This window comes from Ptychodera flava, chromosome 3 (assembly GCF_041260155.1).
Source record: "Ptychodera flava strain L36383 chromosome 3, AS_Pfla_20210202, whole genome shotgun sequence".
NCBI lineage: Eukaryota > Metazoa > Hemichordata > Enteropneusta > Ptychoderidae > Ptychodera > Ptychodera flava.
This window is the reverse complement of record NC_091930.1, coordinates 30,195,167-30,212,569: the sequence shown is the minus strand read 5'-3', so window position 1 is coordinate 30,212,569 and position 17,403 is coordinate 30,195,167. Positions and strand designations below refer to the sequence as shown.

Below are 17,403 nucleotides of genomic sequence, written 5' to 3'. Positions count from 1 at the left end.
GTTCAACATTTACATCGTGTCAAACATCCCATTGTAGTATTGAGATGATACACGAAGATACAGTTTGCGTGTTTGTTTTTCCCAAGCTTTAGGACAATAGTTTGGTGAAGTGTTAATCACCTAATGGTCATGTCCTGTTTATTATGTGTATCAAATGTCCAAACATTTAGAACAAAGGCTTGATCACAGTTTCTCCATCACTGACCTGCTGGAAACATACATATAGTTAGATATAATCTCTGCTTTGTGTGATAGATGTTGAGGCTGAAAACCTAGAGTTTATTTCATCTTGACATTTGTTCGTTTTGTGAATGCCATCATATTGGTCACAACTACCACCACCTTCATTGTTTATTTAATGCCATGGGTCAACATGTAGCAAATGCCAAAGGTGAACACTATTGTTTATGTAGTTCCTTGGGGGTATTCACACCTGGATCCCCTGATCAGCATACAATGTGGGGGGGAAGCGTGTTGTCACATGGTAAGGCCTTGTCTACTCTGATCACAGGGAACAGATGAAAGGACCCTGGGGTGGGGAGGAGGTTTTTTGTGCAACGGTTTACCTTATTTGATTTTATTAATTTTGACTGTGATATTTCAAATAAAGAGTTCAACTCCACACCGTCTGACTGCTTTATATATTACCAACAAGTCCTTATCTCCTCTCCAACTTGTGTATACACCACTGTAATTGCTCCGAAAACATTGCCAACTTACTAATCCGCTGTCCATATCAGCGGATTAAGTGATTAAATGATTAAGTGGTTGTGTAATTTGTATATTTGGTAGAACTCCACATTAATTCTAACACCAATTCTATTCTCCAGGATGTAATCACAATGAGTGTACCAGGTGTTTGCAGAAATGTAAAAGAAGGTTGAGTATGCATTGGACCTGATTAATGATGATCAAAGCATGTTCTTGGATCACATTGAGCAAAAGTTTGTTCACAGAACAGACTGGCAGCTACTTGACCACAAGGAAATCTCAGGACTCCTGGAGAGCTAAGTGTAAGTATATGTACATTTGTGTCATTTCTACTTCTGACAGTTATCCAATTGGTAAATTCAAAATCTTGTATCACTCTCAGAGGAATAAATTTGCTGGTGTTTTCTGCATGACAACTTTTCCCCACACAGACTTAGACGGGGTGGCTGTGACCAATCTTGAATGAAATTGGTCTTAGCCACCCCGTCTATTAAAATTCATGAGTTTACTTTTCTTGTGTACGTACATACTTATATCAGATGGAAATCTGAGGATTTGCGATTACATCAGGTTGAGAACCCCCCACACGCAATGAATTAAAATTACTCTTTACAAAGCATGCGGACAAATTTGTTGGTTCCACACATGTCACTTACTCTTTACAAAGCATGACAAATTAGTTTGTTCCACACATGTCACTACAAATACTACACTAACGTTCATTGGAAAGAGACAATTTGAAGCCGCCTATTAAAGCTCGTGCCCGTGTGCAGTGATATGTTCGTCGGTAACGCTGTGAATGAAACATGCACACAGCGGCCCACACAACATCATAAGCTTACTATCGTGGTATTTGTACGTGCGTGGTACGTCCGTGATCGTATTTGATTGCATAAAAAAATAATCGCAATCATACCAATCCATAATCCAATGACATTAGGTCGGAATTCGGAAGACAATAGTTGTAAACATAGTCACAAAACAGCACAGAACAGACAGTAAATAGACGGTGCACAAACAAAGTCACATTCATGAAAGAAAGATAATATGGACCTCTGGCCAGAAGACCAAGAAGTGATGTCAGGTGTTTCGACAATAGTAAGCGCATCCTGCCCCACATGTGGCACCCGCCATATATCAATCTATAAGTCAGATAGGTAGTGGTCACTAACTAAGGCCCAATGTCACCGATGCCATCAGTGATTACCGCAGGCTACCACTACCAGTAACTCGCGGTTACTGGAAAAGCCGAGGGTAGCCTAAACTGAATTTTCTTGTAAACGTCTTAATTTTTCTTAAAGTACATCACAGCAACTGGACTGCGAGTCTCCTCTTTGAAAATACATTCTATGTATGTAAACAGTGTGAAAGAGGCTCCCCACCTAACTATCAAAATGTTTTTGTGTCGAGTTGTGTTTGATTCGTGTTAAAACTGTGTTCCTACATTCTTATCCGATTGTTTGTGTTAATAAAAATGTTTGTTTGGCCTCGGATATTTGTAGGGAAGTTTGGATTAGTGTGTACGGTAATGTATTGTTTGTGTGGGGAAAGCTTATGGCGAGACGCAGCCGGACCTATTGTGTTACAAAGTTGATAGAGTGGCCCTTTGACGCTCGCGTTTCGAAACCCGAGTGTGGTTTCTCATCAGTCGCAGTGTAGATTCTTTCCTTAGTTTGTGTTTGTGAAAAATTATTTTAATGAATTTTAGTGGTCTTGCTCTTCGAGTAGCAAGGCAAGTATATTAATGTTTGGGTCTCGCTGTGAGTCCGTTTAGTGGTTCAGTTTGTTTGTTCTATGTTTCTTTACTTCAGTAACTTTTGTTTTGATTAGTGTGTCTTTCAGATTTTTGCCAAGGTTTGTGAATTTTTAGGCAATAAGTACCACATCGGGGTACGGATTTTATGTTTTCTGGATCAAGATACTTACAAGTATCATGATCGATGTGTTTGTTCTCGTACATTGTGTTTAATAGTTCGTGTGCTTTGTTTACTGTTTGTTCTGTGTTGTCACTGGCTAGTTGTGTATAATACTTAGTGTTGCGTAATTGCCTTTCGCATTCGTGTACGTAATCTTTTGTGTTGACCAAGACGAAAACCCGACCCTTGTCGAAGGGTTTTATGGAATTTGTCTTCTGTTTGCAAGCTGGTTTATCGCGATTCTTTGGGCACGCGACATGTTTTGTTTCCTTGTTTGAAAGGGTATCTCTAGAAGTGCGAGTTTAGCAGCTTCAGATAGCTTTCAGGTTTTTGTATTTTTTGCTGTTCGTGGAGTCCAATTTGACTTTTCTTTGAATTGGTGTTGTTGCGATTGTTTGTGTCTCATGATGTAGCGTAGTCACATTTTACGACTATATTTGTTGAAATCCTGAGGTGGTTTTAATCTGTTTGGTTTTGTTGGTGTCCGAATGAATGTTAAGGCTTTTGCCTAGTGCTATTTTCATCGACAATTCTGTCCCATTTTGCTGACCAACCGTTGAACCCGACAAGATACTGACACCATCCTTCTTCAACTGCAACTATTTTCTTCACTGCACCCTTTGTCCACCAGTAACAGTCATCGAGGGCCTCAACTTTTTCACCTACTGAGAACGCGTAATGAGCCATGTTTTCTGTGTTTTCCGGTGTTTGGCTTAATTGCTAATGAAACTTTTAATTTTAATCGTTTTCCAAGTCAACTATCCAAGCATTTTAAGAGGGGTGATCAAAAAGGCCAGAACAGCCAATTTTGACCAACCGGGTTCAAGATCCCGGGAAAGGTGTTAAAAGTGTGCGATAGATGTGTTTACGACATAAACATTACGAACAGTAGGATTAAGATAGGTATGAATAATCCAAACTGCCCAGTTTCTGTGTGGGGAAAAGTTGGAATGGTACTTTGTGCAGCAACAGTGTACACCTAAGTGTTCTCCCCATAGTTTTCTGATAGAGTAGAGGCTTACTTGAATAATAATAGATGTAATTGATTTGATAATGAGTTTTTATTGTTTAAGAAAAAATACAGTGTGTATAATTATTTTGACCACGGAACCTCCGAGAACACTGCACCAATTTAGGGTACAGTTATTGGCAGCTTATAGTTAGTCTACTAAGCAGCAGATAATATATGTTGAAAAGTTCCCGTTCAATTGATTTTTGAATTTCTATGCAAGGTTTTGGATGAAAGTGAAATTCTAGTCTCTTTCATTAAAAATGACGATAAATCAACCAAGTTTCTATCGAACTCCTCTGCCATCCTGCCAGCCAAGATTGCGGAAAAGTTTGAATTTTCGATGGAAACTCAGTTGATTTATTTGCATTTTTAAGGGAAGGAGGAACTTTATGTACAATATTATATTTTAGGGCAATTTTGGCCATTTTTGTCGATGTTCAAAAATCTTCTCAGAAACTAATCATCTGATTACTTTGAAATATTGTAGGCAGGTTGCTTGGGATGACGTTTTTTCAGTTTGTTGAAATTGTGGTGAAACTTGTATATTTGTATATTTCGACATTTTGGAGCAATTTTTCCTGTTTTATTGTCAAAAATCATTTTCTCTAAATCATTTTTCAGATTGCTTTGAAATTTGATAAGCACCTAACTAGGGATAATATTAATGAGATTTAATCAGATTCTGCTGGTATATGCAATTTGGTACACATGCTCTATTTTGGAATGACAAGAACTGAGAAGTTTTTGATGGGTGTGACTAGAAAATTATTTGAGTTATGAATATAAGAAAATTTGTCAATCATTTGTATGGCGATATATTGCAACATCCATGCTATAGAGCACCCTATAGTTGATCATTGAATATTGTCCTCTGGAAAATTCTTGCTCAGGCGCCTGCATGGGGAGTCTAAAAACACGATGAGTCTGAAAGACACGGTGATGAGTCTAAAAGACACTATGGCGAGTCTAAAAATCATGATGAGGAGTCTAAATGATATGATGACTTTTCAACTGGTTTCGCAGAAGTAAAGTACTATATCGGCTACATTGGCCGAGTCCATGATTGTCACATTTCATCTGCCCTATCAATCGATCTTTTTTGTTTGACTAGACAGGTTCTTCAAGTATCTCTGTTTTACTTCAAACTTTTCTGTATGGCTGGCTATGTAATTTCTTGAAAATTATATAAAATGTATATGCTTCCTCTAAATAATGCATGATATTTAAAAATCATTTGAAATGGTAATTGACAATGAGTCTCCTTCAAAGCATGTTTTCAAAATTTTTATTTAGTAGTCTACAGTTTTCTCTACACTGGCTTGACTAGGGAATCTCTGTTGGTACAAATCAGAATGAATCATGGGATATTTGTAGTACAGGTTGGGATCTTTGCACAGTTTGCACAATCTACTATTAGATACACAAAGTCAACAATTTTGTCACAATAAAACTTAACAAATAAAACTTAACAAAGCAAAACTTGCTTTAGTTGAGTGTAATATAAATTGACAGTTCCATTCTGATGTGCTCAAAGGTCTTTGGACAAGGGTGCCAATGTTAAAATGATACATGAATTTCCTTATGTTCCTAAGCATAGATGGAATGGAAGGCAACATAATGATGTTCAAATCGGTAGTAAGTCATGTTACCAGAGTTGATCTTAAAATATCAAATGTACCATATTGTTAGTTATGACAGTGACCTGTAAGTATTATACCATCACAATTCATCTCACTCTTTGCATTATTTTAAATAACCATCATTTTTCATTTCTATCTACAGATTTTAAAGAGGAGAAGTTCAGTGATCAATGCAGATGAGAAGGGTTTCTGGAATGATGTAACTGCAGACCTGATGTCTGATGAGGAGGTCCCACCAGGTAGAAGGATAATTGCCTCCAGGCCTTTTTGGCAATCTGACAAGCTTAACGATTTGATAGACACACCCAATCAGTGAATGCTTAATGACTCTAATTCAAGACACTACATACTGCAGAGGAAGTGTGGCAGAGCCAGTGAGAGACCACCTAATAAAAACAGTTCAGTGACAATTGTGTGAGACAGAACATTGATGCATAGCTTTTCTGAGTAATTATCAATCGTCCCTCTGTTGGTCAACAACTGATTTGTTCTCTATTATAATTGCTTTACTTGAAAAGTAGTACACAGAGCTGGTGTTGTAAGTTCAGTGAAATATGCAGTCATTAGCTGTCACAGGTCAGTTGACACCAAGCAAAGTTTAGTATAACCAAGGCATAAATTACAAATACTTTACAAGTACATCTTTTGAAGTACTGATGAAATTTGTCACTTTGACGTATCTGGATTTTGTGTCCTCAAGAATTTATCAAGGTGCAGATACAGTGTTTAAACATGCTGAAACAAATGTGAGGCACTCCGTGTTATTATTGGTATTTTCCTGTTGCTTGTCAAAAAGTGTCTCTGAAATTGCTTGTCAGATTGCTTTGAATCTTATATGCAGGTCTCTTAGGATAATATAAGTAAGCAGTAATCAATTTGTCCTGATATATGTAAGAATGTGTTTTTCAAAGCAATTTTTCCTAGCTTTTAAGATTTTGATGAGTTGAACAAAAGCTACAATTTAACAGTACACAAACATGTATGTGATAAGTAAGAGTTATTTAAACATACATTGCAAAACAAAGTCACCCCGCGACAGTTCCTGCACAGGCCCTGATACAAAATGTGATACAGGTCTGCGTCAGCAAACACAGAAGGAGTTGTATCCAGTACTGTGAACACATGGCTGTATTTCTACCTGTTACAGCACCTGTACACAGTGCTGTGAACACTGATCTCTAACAGGGTCTGAAATTTTTCAATGTTCAAACAATAACGCTTCTTTCTGCTTCTATCATCAAAATTTGCCAATTTTACAACAAATTTACACCCTAAAATCCATCCAAATTTTCAGGCCCTGTAAATTCAAAGCTGACACACCACTGTACACACACCGGTGGTTCAGTGCTGTAATCATAGGTCTTGATACAGTCAGAAATTACAGCATTGTATACATTGCTGTACCACCATGAATCAGGATTTACACACAACCCTAAAATCTGACAGATTTTTACTGGTCTTGCAACAAAGGTTATTTCTCTGGGCCTGTCACAGGTACTGATTAGCCTCTGTTACAGGCATGTGTCTGCCTTTTTTTGCTGTGTAGATAGCTTGAGTGCTTCATTTTCAATCAAGAAACTCTTGACATGATTTTTTTATTCCTATATTTAAAGGTACACCTAGTTGGTCTTGTAATTTGGTGAATTACACAGTCATTAGCTGGCACATCTCAATTGACACATAGTAGAATGTACATAAGTTAGGAATACTAAACATGTATATCTTTTAACATATTTCCAAAGTTTACAACATACTGTAAAGAGAATTAATTTTCACCAGGATCTAATTTCATTATTTTGCTGTTTGAGTCACATAATTCACTGGGTTTTATTTTACAGATTTTGCCGTGAAACAATGAATTCTATTATAATTAAAATTGTCTCAGGGATTAAGCAGATTTTATGTTGCTTGTTGTACTTTGGGTTATTTTCCTGTTATTTTCAAAAATAATTTCTCTGAAACAGGTCAACAGATTGCTTCAAAATTTTGTATATAGGTCAATAGGGATGATGAACCATATTTCTCCCTGTTAGGCCCAGGCATATCTAAAGTGACTGCATTAAGGTAGCTTTCCACCTTTGCGTCGACCTATTTTCAAACGTGAATTTTGCCATCAAGATGTGTACTTTTACCCAAGTATTATATATCACCTGAAAGCTATTGCTATGAATTTTTTTGTTTTATCAAGAAAATTAGTGTGCGATGAATTTTTTTGAAGATCTTAGTGAAAGTGTAAAGAAAATGGGTGGTCTCACGTAAAAAAGTTTAAGTCTGAGCGGAGAGGGGCTATTCTTTAATTGATAACGGGCATTGGTCTTCAGAATACTGGCTACAAAACCGTGTCTCAGATTTTTGAAAAAGGCCTTAGTTTTTTCACATCGTTGAGTCAAAGTTTATCCACCGATTAGTCTTGCAACGCCGCCTAATTAAGCAGCAATAACTCGACTTTAAAAATCTTCATAAAGAAACTGAGACAAGGTTTTGGAGACAACCTACTTGACAAACGTCTGTGAAAATCTGGTGAACTTCCGTTCACGCGTTCTCGAGTTAAACTCTTTTGAATGTGCTGCAATGTGACAAAATGCCGAACTGAGAAAAAGGCGATTTAGTAAATTGGTTCGGTTTTTTCCTTTTGAATGGCAATAAACAATGTACTCAACCGACAAAACACTAAAACCAGATAGTGAAATCAAAGTGTTCAACTTCAACAGTATATTCACTCATTGAAATCAGTGTCAACGGTCGAAATGAGGCTAAAAATGGTGAATTTTGGGAGCGTTGTACTCTTTTTAGAGCGCAATCTACACAGTAGCTGATGAGTAAATAAACTTGGGGAGTGCCAGGGAAGGGATTATGCATAATCTGTTGACTGATTAGTTGTAAGGTTTAAATAGAGTATTAACTGTTCGACCTAACTGTCGGAACTGCTACGGCATCTCGATGCCCTCAACACGAGCGCTTGGACTAATTACTTCCATGACAAGCGTACACTACAGTGTAAGTTTATGGCAGCATTCGATTCGACCTCGGAAACGTCTCACTGCTGAGGAATGAAAGCGAGCCCGATGAGTGATATAGGGAAAACAATATTGGATGACAACAAAAACATCTGCGTTTGTATGTGGATGTACATTTGCGGTGTCTGTGATCATGGAGATAAAAAGAACAGCTCCATGCTGTGATTCATTACGGTTAGAGTAACCGAGGATTCAGTGAGCAGCCATTTTTTAGATCTTCACGCGCCTTGAAAACCGATTAACACTAATCAAACTACGAGCATTTCTGAGACAATAGTTCGTCCTCACTCTGTACAGCATTTCTGTGGGTGAAGACCGTTTCTGGAGTCATGAACCAATCGCCTGTCGGTGGCATAAAAGTCAAAGGAGAGAAGTTGAGAAAACATGAACATAGAGAAAAGTACGTCATTTCATCAAGCGCAAGTTGCATGCGATAGACCTCTCGTCAAGCGTCATACGTCACAGCATGGAGGTAGTAGTCTTCCTACCTCCATGGTCACAGATAGATAACTCTCTGCTGTTGTTCGTATCCAACATGAGTACCATCGATTCAGGCGAATATGATATCAGACCCGTCTTCATTACATGTAAATCTCAGGATTAGGATGGTGTTTTGCACTGTATTCAAGTAGTTAGCCCGTAAGCGTCTCATTCAATGGTTTGCCGACCAATGATGACATGTTGATGAAAACTCAGGGCGATTACGTTATTACGTTGTGACGGTCAAATTCATATTGAAATTTGTCTTCGGTCCTGCAGCATTTTGGCTACTGCCATGATAACTGATAACAATGCTGTCGTGTCCATTCCCATAAAATCATTTGATTCACATTCGTCCGGTGTACGATGAACATTTTTTAGTCGACGTATGTTTTTACCTTGTCAAGGTCGGTTTCTCATTTAGTGGTAGGGTGGTTGCATTGTACGATTATTGGGTAATAGCGCGGTCCGGAAACGAAATGGGACAAGGAAAAACGGGACCGCGGGATTGAAACGACTTCGACATTATCAGTTCACTGCCATTGTGCCAAAACGTCTGCAAACCAAAGCAGCTATTGTTTTGTGGCGTGGGATTTCTGCATCGCTACGTATTTTGCCTTGGGAAAATTTGCTGTCGCTCTCTTGCAGCCCATGCAATTTGTTTCCACCTTGTATTTTCTAATCCCAAGTAGTTCCAGTGCCGCGGCTTCTGATATTTCATTTTTATTCATAAATTGTTCAACTCACTTAGTATTCTCATCGAACGGACAATGTCGGGTTTCTAGACCTTTTGGCGCAAAGTCGTTTCGTCCGCACAATTTCCGACCCCAAGACGTTTAGGCAACGCGACCAAAGACGTTTCGGCACTATCTGGTTGGGGAACTGGTGCCAAATGTTACAAAACACTGAGAAGTATAGTGTCAGCATTCACATGCTTTAAAGTTTGTGAGAACATGGTGAAAAACCGTCGAAAAGAGTTTCATATCATTTTCAATAGCAATAGCCGCCGACACTGTCAAAGTTTGAAAAGCGGCGCCTAAACGGCACTGTAAAAGTCATACTGGTCAAAACGCAAAGGTCACGCTTATGAATATGACTGGTCTGTCAGTTACTAATAAGTTTGAAGGGGAAAAAATAAATCGTAACGGGGGTGTCGAAATGTCTTGGGGCCAAAAGAAGCCGAAACTTCGGCCGAAAGAGGCCGAATGTTGCTTGAATGTTGAAGATGTGAAGGGTGTCTGTTGCGGTATTCAAGTGTTCCCGCTGTCACTAAGGCCGCCAGTGGAACGTACCATTTATGTATACGGGACAGCCTCTTCAAAGATGTTTAACATTACGAAACTTATCCACCACTCCTGGTGCTTTTACAAAAGCACAAAAATGTCCCAGATAAAACATTTAGTGCGTGGGCCATTTGTGTAATCTGAAATTGTACCGTCAACAATGTCATAAGTGTGACCTTGTCCGATTGTGTCGATAAATTGTGATCTTTTGGGAGCGGCCACCCCTATGAGAAAAACGGTAAGACCCACCTTTCGACGCCTAATTGGTCTTGACCCACGCAGTGAACGGTAGGTGTTAATGGGATTTTCACAGCGGATGTTGTCTAAGTGCATGTGAACACTGTGACGCTGCTTGCTTAGCGTAATCCCTTGTCAATCAAGACTTAACGGTAGTCTCAAACGCCAAAATGTACACCTGTGCCTCTCGTACATTTTTATTCCAAAATTTCACCCAAAAACAGGAACTTCACGACCAAGATATTCTACACACAAGGAAGATCAATATTATAGGAATACTTTTAAGGGATAAAAGAAAAATCGTGTTTTTGACTCAAAATACCAAAACAAAGGCGGAAAGCTACCTTAATTGATATTAGAGTTATCAAGGTTATGGAAGTTCTATTTTGACAGTATTGAAGATAACTTTGAATGTGTCTCAGGAAAATTGTTCTGAATGGTTTTTTTGTGTGTATTTTTAATCAGTGTAGTTTACTTCATGTTTTATATTGCCCTTTATTTATTTACTAACATTTACAAATTCCTTTTGAATAAAGAAAAATCATTTACAGTGATCTTGGATTTGTGTATCTAAATTGCAGTAGTAGTTTTCAGATGCAATCTGTACTCTATTTTGCTGTAGAAAGCATCATTACATTGGTGTCTTCACTTGTAAAAAGAGTACTCGTTGTGTTGATGTGTTAGTGTGAATATATATATATATATATATATATATATATATATATATATATATATATATATATATATATATATATATAGTGTATGTGATGTGTGTATGAGTATATGAGTAGAATTACATGAATCAAAAGCTACAAAGCAATAATGTTATTTGAGGAACCACCCCCACCCCCCAGTTCCATGGAAGCCAGTGTTGGATAATTATGTAAAATTGGTTAATAATAAGTATGAATATATGCGACAACTGTCCCTCCCATTATTATGTAATCAATCAAGCCAAAAGTACTGGTCCCTCGATTCTCTATAAATTAGAGAATCCAGCGGTATCCTGAAATATACATATAATGGATTACACGTGAATCCAGCAGAATCCTGCAATGGATTTAAACAATGGATTCTGTTCCGTATCCGACAGAATCCATTGCTTGATTGCCAGTGGATTCCGGTGGAATACATAATGTATTTTGCAGTATTCTGGTGGATTCTTGAAGTATCCAGAAGAATATACAGAAGAATCCTCAATGGATTCTTCACTTTTGGCACAGTGATGTCCTTTACCTCAAGCAATAATTACCTTCCAAAAAACTGTTACGTCTCTCTTGCTAGATTCATCTTTGTTGTCCAAATTTTTATAGCTCATTTCCAAGTGAGATATGGGTGCTAATAAAGGAAAGAAAAAACAGGTATAGAGAATGACGCACTTATTGGTTATCAATATCATATTAAGGTACTTTTTTACAGTAATACGCAGAGTAGTGCTACCTGTATAATTGTGCACACTGTGACAAGACCACATAATACGATGCTTCTAGAAATGGAAAAGCTGCTGCAAATGTCTGTCACACTGTATACAAATTTTGTGATACAGATCTGGCATGGAAAATTGTGATCGGTGATGGTGGGTGACTAGGTTTTATCACTGCTTGTGACAATGTGTGTAGAAAACATTCACCACTTGTAAAGCAAGGATATGATTGGCTACTGATATACGTACATGGATAATTACCTGAAAGACATCAATAGTCATTCTCCATACAGACATTATAGCATAGCGTAGATGATTCTAACCTAGGCAGACAGTCTCTGATTTGTTGACTGCGTGCGAAGTGTGGCTATTGGTAAGACTCCCTAGCTACACTTGTAACTTATATTTATCGATGCCAGGCTGCAATTTGTGTGTGGAGAATGTTCAATACTGTTATCTATTGAATTTTTTGTGACCCTAGAAACTACCAACGGATTTTCAAAATGCCTTCCTTCACGTATGGTAAAGACATTATTGCTCACCTTGTTCAAGAGTCCTCACGACAACAATATCCGACCAATCACTCCAGTATTTTGTCTGTCCTGTGAGACCAGCAGACAGCTGAATGCTGTATTGGGTATACCCTTCAAGTGTGCACACTCTTTTTGTTTGTAAATCTTTGTGATATAGGCTATTGTTGGGAAAGAAGAGGAAATGTCTACTGAATGACAAATCACACAATGTCAACGTCAGTATAACTAGAATTACTGTTTATGTATCGGTTTACACTATAATTAACAGATCTGAACTGCACTCCTATGGACTGTATGATTCGCCTAGGGGACAGATATTTGGACTCTCAAACTTTTTCACTTCTTTTGTGATATACCACTTGATGGGATTAATTTTAGAGCTCTTAGTGTAAGACAACCTTTACTTTCTTTTTTTTTTTGAATTTATAATAAACATTTAATTTTTCTCCCTTGAGTTAACACAAGGATGGCGGCCATTTTGAATTATATTTGTAAAGCTTGGGTTTTTTTTTTTCACTTGTACCAACATTTACACGCTAATCCCAGATTTCTATTCTTGACTTTAAAGGGTTAAAAGATTCCTCACGGAAAGTTTGAGCAAAAGTTTAAGTGTTTCACTTTCAAGGCGCATACTACTTTAATTCATATTGTCAAACACAAAAAAAATCATGGTATCGCGGCGCTACACAATTCATAGTGAACTGAATCCTTTTGTTGAGTTGTACCAATGCCATTATTACAATTAGAGGGTATACAAGTTTACCAGGTTTACATACTTACATGTGCCCATTCATCTGCGTCCCACTCTGACTTATATCGCAGTCTATACTGCAGACTGAAAAAGCCAAAATATTCTGGATGCTCCCATCCACAGGGATAGTCCCAGCTAACATCAACACATTGTCCACTCTCAGCAACAGCTTTGATGTTACTTGGAGCAAATGGTACAGCTGTAGATAGAGGTATCCATATTATTTACTCATTTCATGGACAGATAAGAAATTCACACACGCAAATGATGATTTCCAGTGAACGTATCTAATGAATGGACATTGGGGCAGACAGATACATTTGCATGATGTACATATTTGTATTTAGCCATATGCTATATTATACCTCTGATGGTACTTATATACTGCCACTGGTGTGCAAAGTATGCAAAATGACACATGCCACTGACTAAGGAGTGTTCCTCTTATGCTCCAGAAAAGTTCACTCTCGTATGTAGGTAGGGCTGCCACGGAGCTATTTCAAAAAATTCCTAACAATAACAAATGCAGACTACAAATAGATAGGCTGAGTTGAAAAGCTGAACACTGTGTACATGCAATCTACATGCTGAGGGAAGAAGAACAAGAAACTGTAGTTGACATTGAAAACATAAAATGGCATAAAAATCCACAACGGTTTACAGCCCTTAACTTTGGAGATAGCAAAATAACCCATAGCATATTACTGACTGCATTGTTAATTCATACATTTACCATGTTTTTGTGAGTTGCCACATCATGAACAGTCATGTGTGTCTGATTTTCAGTGAATAGGCCATTTGCATTACAAACTTGACTATTGAGCTAGCAACTGCTATTTTAAAAATTAGAAGGGAATTCACAATCACTAGTTTCATGGAAAAAACTGCTAAAAATCCCAAACTAGTCACTTTCATGACAGAAGATTTCTAATTAAGTTCTGCCACTCTACCTTCTGCTTCTGGATTGAAGTGGATCCAAGTTGCAGAAGTGCCCAGTGCATTTTCTGCAATAACTGTGAAGTTGTGCCTGCTGCCGTAGTGGTGATCATAACCGTAAATAAAGCAGGAATGGGTGTAACTATGGAGATCAGGGCAATCCACAGAGGTGCTGGAGTCTGGACAGGCCGTCCAATCGAATCCAGGACTTAAAAGACATGATAATAATGCTTTAGTGAAGATACTTTGAATATACCGGTTACTCTTTTCTTACAGCGGTCAGCTGTTTAGAAGAACTATTTTTAATCAACATTCATAACAATTATGGGACTTTCGGAAACCACTTTATTATGCAAGTTACATAAAAATATAATGCAACTCTTCTTGTGTTTTTTATCTACTCAGGTAATTATGCCTTTGAGTCATTTACGTGATTACTTTTTCAATCGACAGTCAGTCCTTTTCAATTTATGGGCATTGGCATGTACGTGTATGTTTGCAACAATATTGGAAAATGTTATGTGCCAAGAGTGGCATTTACTGCAAAATACACAAAGCTGTTTACACATACTGCTATGTCTTGAGTGTGTGTTTATTTAAGTCTTTTTGAATTTGATATTGACAGTGTTCACGGTGGTTTTGTGTCGTGAATTTTGATGAGGTGTATCTCCTTACTGTTTTCTCAAATGAAAATGAAAATAGCAGAAGTGACGTGTCTTCTCATTTCAATGTGCACACATAATGGTATAGATACACTTTGTAAACAAACAAAAAACAAAATCCAAAGATCATGCACCGTTTTCAATCTGGCAGCTTACTAAGATGGTTCTGCATAAATGCCTTGTACATCAAAGTACTTGTGGTTGGAATATTAGTTAGGCCACCATCGTCCCATGTGCACAATATGTCAATTCCATTAAATGAGAAACAGTTGAAACTGCTTACAGGATGTGGCTTTTCTGTAGGAAGAAGAAAGTAAATAGACATGTACTAGCTGGTATATCTATATAGAGGCTATAAGAAAGAACCATGTCATTTTGCATTATGATGATATTTTATTTTATTTCATTTTGGAACAAAGGTAAGACCCACATGTATTTGTCAAGGCTTCACTTGTAACATTTACTAGGAATAAATTTATAATCATTGATTTATTTCAAGACTCTTATCTTGACTTAAAATTACATAGTACCGCAACTCTGTGTCTTATCAGTCTGTGTCTGGGTTTTTTTTTTTGTTTTTTGTTTATCTTGTTATCCTTCTAGTGGTGTAAGTTTTACCACCAAAATTTCAATGCAAATTTTTTCCGTAATTTTTCAAATAATTTCAGACCAAACAGACATCACATTTCATTGAATACGGTTTTTCATCAAAACGTTTAGCAAAAATCTTAAAAAATGTCTAGGGTACATTTTAAAATGCAACAAAAAACGACTTTGGTGCTCAAAGAGTTAACTGTATTTGTGTCAGTACCTATAAAGTACTAAACACTACGGGCCTCAGCATATCTTACCATAATATACCGTACTGAAGGGTACCACTTACCTCCAACCTGTATCTGAACAGTTGCAATCTCTTCAAGCAACGCTTCCAGTAAAGCACAGGAATAATTTCCAGCATTGCTAAAATTAGATTGTGGAATGACCAGCTGGGACAAATCTGCCGAGATTACAGTGTATTGCTTTTCAGGAATAGGATTCGAGTTGAAAAACCACTGAACTGACTGCGCTGAGTGAGAAACAGTGGTACAGTTTATTACAATGGTGTCTCCTACTTCAAATGTCGTTTTTTCCGATACAATATCTGAAACAAGAACGAAATTTACAGAGATCAATAAGACTGTAGAGGTGGGCATAAGTCTGCCATATTTTGGATGCGGAACATGGGTATTGAATAATTCCACATTCAACAGAACTTGTTTAAGGCTATTTAAATAAGTCATTTACTGTAAATGTATTCACATTATCGCCGAAGAAGATCACGTTTTGTTCAAGCAGATTTTAATCTAAAATACTGTAATGTGATATCTGGCATTTATGAGGAAATCACATTAAGCCATACTATCATTAAATTATATACCTTATAGAAGCAAGTTTATTATATAGTTTTGATAATGATTATGATTGACAGAAAAAAAAAAAATAATGACCAAAATGCAAACTATAATAAACATGCTGTGGTGATATACTGGTGTCTGCCAATAAATCGACACGGTGTCATCAGAAAATTTGAAGCTGTTCACTTTGTACAATGAAAATACAACAGCCCAGCAAAAAGTAAAATATTTTTGCTTACACTCGGCCACCCTGCAGAATACCAAGCAAATACATGATTAACTGTTCAGTGCTTCTTTGACAGTGATTAATGAATTCCCCATGCTCCTTTGTGCTTTACCGGTAGTGCTTCATTTTGGAAGCATCAACAAATACACAACTACATTTTGACTATGAGTAAACTGAAGTGCTAGTAAGCATAGTGTGCAATTCTTAATTATTGTACCAATGGTAAACTACTGTGCGACCACTTGCCTTTGTGATACATTTGGTTCATACTTACCAAGGCTTGCCTCTGCTAATACGATAGCATAAAGGATTATCAAGGATATGTGTATGCTGGTAGATAGAGTACAGATAGCCATGACCGTGATTGTGCAGGATAATCCTTGAAATGCTCTATGGTCTCACATTACCAGAAGTTGTCTACAGAGTGTAGGGCTTTACTGAAAGATAGCAATTGTGAGAGTGAATTCGACAAGCACTAGATACTTTGAATTATTTACCATTATGTGCCCGTATATAGAGTATGTCACTCAGTGAAATTTGCATCAATGCCTGTAATTAGAATTCTTACAGGTTGAAAAACAAACCATAACCACCACTTTACTGGTATCCGACATAAAGGTCAATAACGACACTGACTTCCCGGAAAAACAAATGCCATAAGATCAAGAACATTAAAACAACTCTGCATGAAAGTTCCATGAAAACTATCTAAGCTATGATGAACTGTGGTTCAACAGTTACCTCAAGTTGTCGCATAGATACAAGCTAAGCAATACTTATACATATAATGATTCAATTAGGTCTCTTCATCGTATGATACCATAGATTTAATACTGGTAACAGTACAGAATTTATTATGATCAGCACACGTCAAGTTGGTACAATACAAATTACCTGTACTTTACCAGAACACAAAAAAGTCAAAATTAAAAGAAATTTCAGCAATGTCAATTTAGAGTGAAAATATGCACACACAGAGTACTGTTTAAAACAGAAAATTAGAAGATAGTCAATACGATTAAATTTGCACATATTCAACAGAAAAGAATTATTTCCTTTGCTGTGCTTGAAGTGTGTTTCAAGGTCATATGAAATCTTTTGATGCTACAGCAGTGATTTGCATCACCTCGAGATCAGTAAAAGTCTTAGGCACATATACTGATTCATTCAGGTCTCTTCATC

At 37.3% G+C, this 17,403-nt stretch overlaps 1 protein-coding gene across 3 annotated transcripts in view; it reads right to left on the bottom strand.

Moving 5' to 3' along the window:
• LOC139129820 (granulocyte colony-stimulating factor receptor-like) overlaps positions 1–17,403 on the bottom strand; it is a 63,289-nt gene that overhangs the window by 24,754 nt on the left and 21,132 nt on the right. For 2 of the 3 annotated variants that reach the window (XM_070695502.1, XM_070695504.1), the window contains exons 2-8: positions 16,496–16,658; positions 15,485–15,742; positions 14,758–14,898; positions 13,954–14,147; positions 13,033–13,202; positions 12,262–12,410; positions 11,549–11,634 (exon numbers count right to left, since the gene is read on the bottom strand). In XM_070695502.1, the coding sequence (XP_070551603.1) occupies positions 11,549–11,634; positions 12,262–12,410; positions 13,033–13,202; positions 13,954–14,147; positions 14,758–14,898; positions 15,485–15,742; positions 16,496–16,577 (1,080 nt within the window). In that variant the 5' untranslated portion in view covers positions 16,578–16,658. The remainder of the gene's footprint in view (positions 1–11,548; positions 11,635–12,261; positions 12,411–13,032; positions 13,203–13,953; positions 14,148–14,757; positions 14,899–15,484; positions 15,743–16,495; positions 16,659–17,403) is intronic. The other variant, XM_070695503.1, reaches the window with a different exon arrangement.